The sequence below is a fragment of the Apaloderma vittatum genome, unplaced genomic scaffold, assembly GCF_000703405.1.
Source record: "Apaloderma vittatum isolate BGI_N311 unplaced genomic scaffold, ASM70340v1 scaffold9475, whole genome shotgun sequence".
NCBI lineage: Eukaryota > Metazoa > Chordata > Aves > Trogoniformes > Trogonidae > Apaloderma > Apaloderma vittatum.
In genome coordinates this window covers 33,102-42,716 of record NW_009716509.1, presented here as the reverse complement: position 1 = coordinate 42,716, position 9,615 = coordinate 33,102, and the positions used below count along the sequence as shown (strand labels likewise).

At 43.4% G+C, this 9,615-nt stretch overlaps 1 protein-coding gene across 1 annotated transcript; it reads left to right on the top strand.

The window, feature by feature from the left end:
• Positions 1-623: 623 nt before the first annotated feature.
• Positions 624-8,191, top strand: LOC104274046 (sulfotransferase 6B1-like; the record flags this gene model as incomplete). The annotated part of the gene is given in 8 exon segments (XM_009869561.1): positions 624-692; positions 695-866; positions 4,344-4,456; positions 4,703-4,792; positions 5,767-5,893; positions 6,497-6,591; positions 6,870-7,050; positions 8,079-8,191. Coding segments are annotated over 8 exon segments (960 nt in total), but the record flags the coding sequence as incomplete, so codon positions are not given.
• Positions 8,192-9,615: the final 1,424 nt, after the last annotated feature.

Below are 9,615 nucleotides of genomic sequence, written 5' to 3'. Positions count from 1 at the left end.
CATAAGGGCTTATGGCTGCTAAAAGGGGATCATAGTTCTGTTGTGAGGATGAGGAAATAACCTGTGTCATGGAAGATCTCGGGTTTTAATTGTCTTTTTAATGTTAAAAAGGGCCTTAGTGCAGACTAGCTTCCACAGGAGGTATTTGCAACCTAAAATGACAGCATCCCTCCCCAGTCAGTGTTGTTCTTTTCTGTTTTATGGGTTTGATTTCATTTTTTTGTATTATTCACTGTCTCTTAACTCATGGGTCTGACTTTATTGCCAAAATAAAACAGCTTGGATTTTTTGTCATTAGGGACTCTTTCATGAGTTGCCTTTTTTTTCCCCCCTGTTAATGTTAGGTAAGTTTAGATACAATAACTTTGCTGCTCATGCTTAAGGAGTGATTCATTTTGCAATTCTGCTTTCCTTGGTGCCTGAGTCTGCAGGTGTTACTTGCTCTCACTGGTGTTTCTTAATAAAGCAATTCCTGCTCTGTAGGTTATGAGTGGACAGGATCATTTTGGAAGGTGGGAAGGGAGGAGCGAAAGAAACGTATTAAATTCAGGGGAGGGCAGAGGTAATGCCAAGGATTTCTACTCCACCTCTTAGAAATACCTATTTAAAGGCACTTGCTGCAGTGGACTATCCAGTGGACTCACACCCCAGAGGTGGTGAACATGGCTGAGGATAAAGAAGCCTTTGCTGATGAGAGATAAAAAAAGCTTCTGCAAAGTCTGAAAGGCTTAGCTCAGAGGATCTGCTGTTCTCTTGCCAGGGGACCCTATATCCTGTCACAGTGTGCAGTGTGGAAACATTCCAAGCCCTGGAGAACCTGTAAGCCAGATGAGATGATATGGTGCTGGTGTCCTACTCCAAATGCGGTGAATATGTTATAAATTGCTTGCTGTCATCTAGAATACTGTAACTAATGAGCTGACACGATAAGAAGCAATGCGTGTGGTTGTACATTGTGCATTGGGCATTTCTGCTACAACCAGAGGCAGCAGGTTTTTGTCCTGCAGTTAAGCAGCCTGTTGCACTGCTTTTTTAATACAGCTTTTGTTTCTGAAATGAAAAGAAGTTTTAGTGTTCAAAGATATTATTGGCGGAAGAACTAAGAATAAAAAGTACATAATTCTTTATATCAGTGGGACAAGACAACTCTGCCAATATGAGAAACTATTCTGAAAAGCGTATTAGTAATATAATGTGTAGTGTTCTTTACAAAAGCAACGAAGTTATGCATTAGGATCTTTAAGGTGTAGAAAGTGACATGGCACAGCATCTTTGCTTGCAAAATTATAAGCTGTTTCTTGGCACCATTCAGTATGAGCATTGCTTTCTGTTTCATTACTGCACAACAGTATTGCTTTAGACATACCAGAAGTCTAAATCTTTTAGTCAGGGGTTTGCAGAAAGGAGAAAAGGTGCAACAGGAGCAGTGATAAAAATAATAAACAACTAACTAGTTCATGTTGAGAATTTGTGGGTAAGAATTAAGGGGCAGGCTAGCATAGGTGATACTGTGTCGGGTGTCTATTAGAGACCACCTGATCAGAAGGAGAAAGTTGATGAGGCTATTTACATGCAGCTGTCAGTAGCCTCTCAGTCACAGCCCCTGGTTCTCATGGGGGATTTCACCTACCTATATATTTGCTGGAAGGCCTACGCAGCCTAGACATCCAGCCATCCTCAGTCCAGGAGGTTCCTCCAGTGCATTGATGATAATTTCTTGATGCAAATGGTGAATGAGCTGACCAGGAGAGGAGCGCTGCTGGACCTTGTGCTCACCAACAAGGAAAGTCTGGTTGAAGCAGTGAAGGTTGAGGGAAATCTTGGCTGCAGCAACCATGAGATGGTGGAGTTCGGGATCTTGTGCCATAGGAATAGAACACCAAGCAGGATCTCAGCACTGGACTTCAGCAGGGCTAACTTTGGCCTTTTCAGGCAATTGCTAGGGGAAATCCCATGGGACAGGGTACTAGAAGGTAAAGGGGCCCAGAGGAGTTGGTCAGTATTCAAGGACCACTTCTTGCAGACTCAGGATCAGTGCGTCTCAACAGGTGGGAAATCAAGACAGAGGTCCAGGAGACCTGCATGGTTAACCAGGGATCTGCTGGGAAAACTCAGGTGGAAGGGGAGGGTATAGAAATTTCGGAAGCAAGGGCTGGCCACTTGGCTGGAGTATAGGACTGCTGTCAGAGAATGTAGGGAGGCAATCAGAAAAGCTGAGGCCTCCTTGGAATTAAACCTTGAGAGGGAGGTCAAGGACAACAGAAAGGGCTTCTTCAAATACATTGCCGGCAAAACTAACACTAGAGGCAATGTAGGCCCTCTGGTGAGTGAGGTGGGTGCCCTGGAGACAGAAGATAGAAAGAAGGCAGAGTTACTGAATGCCTTCTTTGCCTCTGTCTGTACTGCTGGAGACTGTCCTCAGGTACCTCAGTCCCCTGAGGCCCCAGAGGAAGTCAGGGTAAAGGAGGAGTTTGCCCTGGTTGAGGAGGACTGGGTTAGGGATCTGTCTGAACACTTGAACATCCATAAATCCATGGGCCCTGATGAGATGCACCCGCAGGTGTTGAGGGAGCTGGTGGGAGTCATTGCTAGGCCACTCTCCATCATCTTTGGTAAGTCATGGGGAACACGAGAGGTGCCTGAAGACTGGAGGAAAGCGAATGTCACCCCAGTCTACAAGGGCAGGAAGGATGACCCGGGTAACTATAGACCGGTCAGCCTCACCTCCATCCCTGGAAAGGTGATGGAACATCTTATATAAGTATGACATTGGGTGGTGTATAAATCATAGAATCATAAAATTGTCAGGGTTGGAAGGGAACTTAAAGATCATCTAGTTCCAACCCCCTGCCATGGGAAGGGACATCTCCCACTAGATCAGGTTGCTCAGAGCCCCATCCAGCCTGGCCTTAAAAACTTCCAGGGATGGGGCTTCCACCAGCTCTCTGGGCAACCTGTGCCAGTGTCTCACCACCCTCATGGGGAAGAACTTCTTCCTAACGTCCAATCTGAACTCATCCATCTCTAGTTTTAATCCAGTCCCCCTAGTCCTACCACTACCCAACATCGTAAAAGGCCCCTCACCAGCTTTCTTGTAGGCCCCCCTGAGATACTGGAAGGCCACAATAAGGTCTTCTTGGAGCCTTCTTTTCTGCAGACTGAACAGCCCCAACTCTCTCAGTCTGTCTTCATAGGAGAGATGCTCCAGCCCTCTGATCATCCTCGTGGCCCTTCTCCGGACACACTCCAGCACGTCCATATCTTTCTTGTACTAATGTAAAATGTAGTATTTGTATGTACTGTAAGACATTGTATGATGTCTTATTTTGACAATAAATATGACATATGTCAGCTGCTTCTATCCAAGCATCCTAAGGCACTTTATATGACACAGTGTGGAAGTTACTTCTTTTTGGGAATACTTTTCCACTGAAAGCCTGAGAGGTTCAAGCTGTTTGTGTTATGTGTTCTCTGTTAGTGCCTCTGGCAGCTGTGTTCACAAGGGACTTGCAGCTTGCAGGAGGCAGCAGTAGCTCCACAGCTCTATTTCCGTGGGCCTGGTGGAAGCCTTCCAGGTGCCTCCCCACAGGACTGCGGGAAGGGTGCTGCAGGCCAAGGTGAACATGCTGTTCCCTCGCTCTGTCCTGCCAGCAATCGGCAAAGCATCAGTGGAGCAAATGTGATTCCTGGGTACCTTGGGGAGTCAGGCACCACAGCGCAGCTCCAGGAGCTGGCTCCAGGCTCGTGCTGGAACGAGATGCGGCATGGGGGAGGCTTTGCTGCAAGATTCCTTCCAGCGGGTGAGAGGTGTCGGGGATGCAGGTGTCCTGTGGGTAACAGCTCTTTTAGCACTCCTTCTGGCCTGTGCTTTGTGAAGACAGCAACAGGCACAATTGAGGACAAGCACTGGCAGTGACGTTGAATAGATGACTCCATTTTGTCCTTGACCCAAGGCAGTGGAGAGAGGCAGATGCTTTCCTTGGCAGAATGAGCAAAGCTTCTTGCTCGTTCGTTTCTGCTCCTGTCCAGACCCTTCCCATATGTTTTCATGTAAAAGCCAGGAAAGCTGCCTTTATTGTCTGTCACCATTTTATTCATAATAAAGACATTAAGTGCATCATTGAATCAGTTCTGCCCCCAGTGCTCACATAAGTGAGCCAATAAGGTTGCAGTTAGGGAGCAATTGTAGAAAGCAGCAACTTTGTTTGTAATAATTTGAGAGCTTTAGTGTTGTTTTTCATTTGATGACTGGCTATTATACTGAGTTAAGCCACATAATGAGGAGGCTCTAAGATCTTACATAAACCTCTATTATGTTTTATTCTCTGGGTTTCTTGGTGCAGGTGTGAACTGACTTGTCCAGATTTTAAGTGGTTTGATAGTTATGACTATTCAGAGTAAACCTGTAAGCACAGAACTACCATTTTTTGAATGTGGAGATCTGGATAAATATCAGGTTAGTGAAAAGAAGCTACTGAACCACTTAAAGTCTGTTGTTTTCTCTCTCCTACACCCCCCCCCACAAGTTATTAAAATGAAGTCATGCAGCAAGTAAAGATATTTCTCCTGAGAGGGGAAAAAAGATAATCTTGGATGAGTAATGTCTTTTGGTTAGGGGCTGTTTCACACAAGCAACTCACAGATCATTGCTGCACCCATGTAATAAACCTGTTCTCACTTACGGTTCTGTTTATTTCTAAAGAGAATGAAGCAGATTCAGGCTCCAAGGATGTTGGCAACACATCTGAATTATGATTGCCTTCCCAAGTCTATTTTCAAGAACAAAGCCAAGGTCGGCTTTTTTCTTTTTTAAAGAACAAACCTCATCTCTCTGACAGTACCAGCATGCAAGAGTGATTTGGGGCCACATCCCTCCCTTGTGCCCAAGCAGGTGGCACCGGGGGAAAGCAGCTTGGAGACAGTGGATGTCCCATGACGCCTAGGGCTGCTGCAGTTGACATGAACAAGAACAGATCTAGAGGCTGTTGCAGTGCTCAGAAATGGCTGGAGTGTCACCATTTCCTCTTTTGCGCTACTCTTTTCTGCACACAGCTGTGGTGGGAATGCGTGTGGCAACAGTATCTCTAGGATATTGACTGTCTCCTTGCAAAGAGTCACGCTGCTAAAACTTTAATATTTCTGGTAGTTGGCCACTGAATAATGGCACATACGTAGCACTTACGAGATGTACCACAGATGAAGGAAATAATTGGTTAAGGAGTGGGGATTTTTTCCGTGTTTCATTGATATTTTTACCTGTATGAGACAGGATGAATTACAGTGTGTACAAGAAAAAAAAAATAATGTTTATAGCATGTTTTTGGAGGTGTTTACACTTCTCTGAGGATTACAGTCTCTTAGGATTTCAAATACATTACTGCCATGCTTTGAAAAATGGGAGATGATTATCACAGCTGTGGTTTCCTGAAGGAGAGTCAAACAGAGCTTTTCCTAGCAGAGCTTTGGCAAATGGTTCCTAATAATTTCCGAGGTCTTAGGTAGTTATGTGATAGTATTCAGTGTCAGTATTACAATTTTCTCCAGTTGCTGCTTTCTACAATTGCTTCGTGATATAAGCAAATCTTAGAAGTGGCAACAAGGCCTTTATTAGGATCACGTTATAAATTCGTTCTCCATGCCTTAACTAATACAATATTTTATAACCCCAAGTATGTTATTGATTGCAGAATGTTTGGTTGTACTCTTACTTTGGTTGCCAGGGGAAATGAGTGATCTAAAGTTGTTGACTTCTTTCTTCCACTCCAGATACTAGGGCTGTTTTGAAACCCTAAAGATACAGCTGTTTCATTTTTCCATTTCCTCAGCAATGCACCAAGCGTCCCCACTTACAGCTCCTGGGATGAGTTCTTCTCAGAGTTCATGAATGGGAAAGGTATTGTTATAGTTACTGAATGTAACTGAAGAAGTAACAGAAATAAAAATAAAAATTAAAAATGACCAAATGGGGCCAGTGGGAAAACAGCTGTGTCATAATTAGTTTACTGATGGCCATAGATCATGATAAAGGAGGCAGCTGAATGCTGGAATAGAGAGAATGTCCAAAGATGCTCTGCTTCTGGGCATTTTGCTCTTCCAGGCAAGGGTGAAGGGGTTGCATGGCAGCTTGACAATGGCATCAGGTCAAAATTCTGCCACTTAGTGATGGAGGAAATGCTACAGATCTGAAGTGATAATGAAATGACTATTGTCTTTACTGTTTCTGCACCCGTCATCAGTAGCCTGGATTTTAGGTTTAGACTGATGTCTGGTTTTGACTTTTAAAAGATGTTTAAATGACAATATAGTGGTAGAGGGAAGGCACATAGAGGAGGCCTCTGTTATTTTGTGGGACAGTACAGTACCATGGAAAGGACAGACTTTGCCATTTGTTTGCACTGATGTAGCCAACAGGCAACAGAAGGCAATTCTTCAGTCAGAGAGAAACAAGTACCCAGTAAGAAAAGGTCACACTGATGCTTTTTTCTCTTCCTTACAGTCACCTGGAGATCTTATTTTGATCATGCTGTCATTTGGAAGAAACACATTGAGGATGAGAATATTATGACCATAATATATGAAAACAGATGTAAAGCAGATGTGTACTCACAGGTAAAACACGTCTGAGCCCATTTCTTGGAATCTGCTGAAATTAACAGCAAAATGCACAGGTTTCCGAAAGAGCAAAATCAAGTTGATTTTAGCATCAAGTTCAGTCTGACTATAAAAAAGCTGAGCTTTGGTGTAATGCAGAAAACATCCTGTGAAAGAAAAGAATACATTGTTTAATAGAGGGTGGCTTTCCCAAGTGAGTAACTCCTGTTTTTAGAGGAAGCATATTTCATGTCTCTCTTTCACTGTATTGCTTTCAGAACCTGACTGCCAGTGTAAAGCAGATAGCTGAATTCTTTGGATTCTCCCCAATGGCGAAGCAGATCCAGGCTGTTGCAGACAGGGCCACTTTCTGAGCAGTGAAGGATAAGGCTCAGGAGACTCGTGGTGCTGTTCGCTCATTTCTTTTCCGCAAAGATAAATTTATATTTTGCCCGGATGGTGAATCATAGTGCTGCGTCTTGGGCACACAGGAATTTGGGTCAGTGGGTGGTCAATCTTTCTGTATAATTTTCAAGGTTGGGTTGGGAGTTGTTTAAGAAGCACTGGTTGTGCTTCAGGTCAGTCACTCAATTTCATCAGAAGGGACAGCACCATTTGGTAAAGCCCTGTATAATGTGATCGGCAGAAGTGCCCTACAAGTAGCACACCCTGCAGCTGTGGTATGCAGTAAGTGCCAGATAAAACAAAAAAAAATATTTATTTTAGCTTCTACGAGTACCAGGTATAGCCTGAGTGCCTCCACAGATGTTTCTTCCTGGGTTTTCTAAATAAGTCTTGTGATTGCCTCTGAACCTCTGTCAAAATGTGGAATCCGGGCACTACACTGATTGATCTGTCTTCTAGTCATCGATTGGGATAGAGCTGCAGAGTCAGACAACCTCAGACTGCTGACTCTCCAAAATCTAGGTTAAAAGTAGACTGTGTCTTAGGGCAGTATCTGATTGCAGTGCACAAAGCTCAGTGGTTTGAGTGCGGTGTTGGCAACAAGGACCAACACCGAGGTCGCGGGTTCAATTCCCGCTTGGTCCCCATGTGTTGCCTGGTCTAGTCGAGAGGTGGCGTCCCTGCCCAAAAACAGGGAGGTTGGACTAGATGATCTCTAAGGTCCCTTCCAGCCTAGGCCATTCTATGATTCTATGAAAGCTCTTATAGTTAAAAGCCAAATCTTTGAACTTTCTGTGTTGGTTTCTCAACAGTTGGCATGTGCCAGCTGCACAAGGCACATGCCAAAGCTGTGAAGGCAGACCAGTAGCTTCCTATGTTCACTTTATGTTCACATTCTACTGAGGGCGCCAAACATAAAGCAAACTAAGAATGTATTGTTGGGTCAGAGATTCTTTTATTGCAGGGGTAAAAAAAAAGGATTATCCTGAAATATAAGAGAGACAATGTATTTTTTTTGTTTTAAAACATACTCCTTGGTCCTTATAGACAAGGGTAATATTTTACTTTTCTTTGTATCTCAGGTGTTGTTGGAGACTGGAAAAATCTTTTCACTGAAGCCCAGAACCAGGAAACGGATGCCAAGTTCAGAGTGTGCTTAGAAGGAACTAAGCTGGGAGAGAAGTTAAAATGTGATGTACTGCAAGGCCTGAACCTCTTTTACAAAACTGCCTCATGTTCAGGCTGCTTTTCATTCACTTTTGTGAAATAAAACAGAAACCAGGACAACACTTTTAAAAAAAAATTGAAAATCCATGCAATTTGCAAACCTCTTTCTGCTGTTGTAATTTACACAGGTGTCATGTCCCGCCCAGGTCTTGTTTTTGACCAAGCTGGGGTTTTGTAAAATGCCAAGAAATGTTTAAGGCAGCATATGCGCATCTGTCTGCTACAACAGGGAATCCTTGCTCATTCGGTAAGTATCATTGATTTCATTGGATTCTCTTAAATGACCTGTAGTTCTTTGGCCTCACTTGCTTTTTTAACATTGATGTTTAGCTATGATTTCATGTTACCTGGTAGAGTCCTACGTGAAATATATATGCAGTAGTTAAACCTGTTGAAATCGCTGGAGATGTGTTTAGTATGTGATTTTCCAAGAGTTATTTTAAAACAATCATGAAGTGTCATTTTGATTCTTCATTTCTAAATTCATAGTGTTCATATATAATTTATAGTTTTAATGTAAAGTTTTACATTAAAAGAGGGAACTGTTTAGACATGAAAGAAAGGTGTGTGTGCTGCTTTCATAACTCTGGAAATGGAGCCTTTGCCTGGGTTGTCAGAGTTTGCCTGGGTTACTTTATGCACGACAGTAGTACGTAGATTTTTAGGCTGCAGTTGTCCCTTGGGAGGCTGGTTAAACACCAGTCTCTGAGTGTTTCCCCAGCTAGAGGCATTTCTTAATCCCTGAAGATAAGGAATACAAAGGAGAAAGTACTTAGAGAAGGAATATGTTTCTAATAGGCACACAGCTGCTAATTTAGCTGTCAGGGAGGTTACAGTCTTCCTCCTCATAGTTTGTCATCTTCTGTCTGTGAAGTAATTGTGTTAGGTGTGGTATATGAATTGAGGTTTTGACACAGATGGACTCTATGTGGACTTATGCTTCACACTTTTTTAGCTGATGTTACGTAAACACAGCAAATTCCCAGTGGTAATGAGAATCCCTTTTAAAAAGTCTGCCGGTGTGTCTTGGTTTAGAAGACAGGGGAAAGCCTCCCTTGAACACGGGACTGTAAACCCCTCCACACACACACACACACCTCCGAACTGCTGTACCTTTGAAATTATGGGGCTTTCAGACAAAGATAGGGGGATAGGAATACCAGTTCTTTACTGAGAGATTGCAAACTACAAGGGTAATGATACAGAGGGAAAAAAAAAAAAACAAGAAACAAATAATCCCAGACCCCGATAGAGTATCTGGTGTGGGAAATACCTGACGTGGGAAACACAAAAAAAAGTCCAAATAGATCCAGATTACAGTCCTGCTGGAGTGGCAGATGCTGTTCCGGGTGATTCGGGAGAGGAGTCCAGTGGGGATGGGGCTAAAGCACA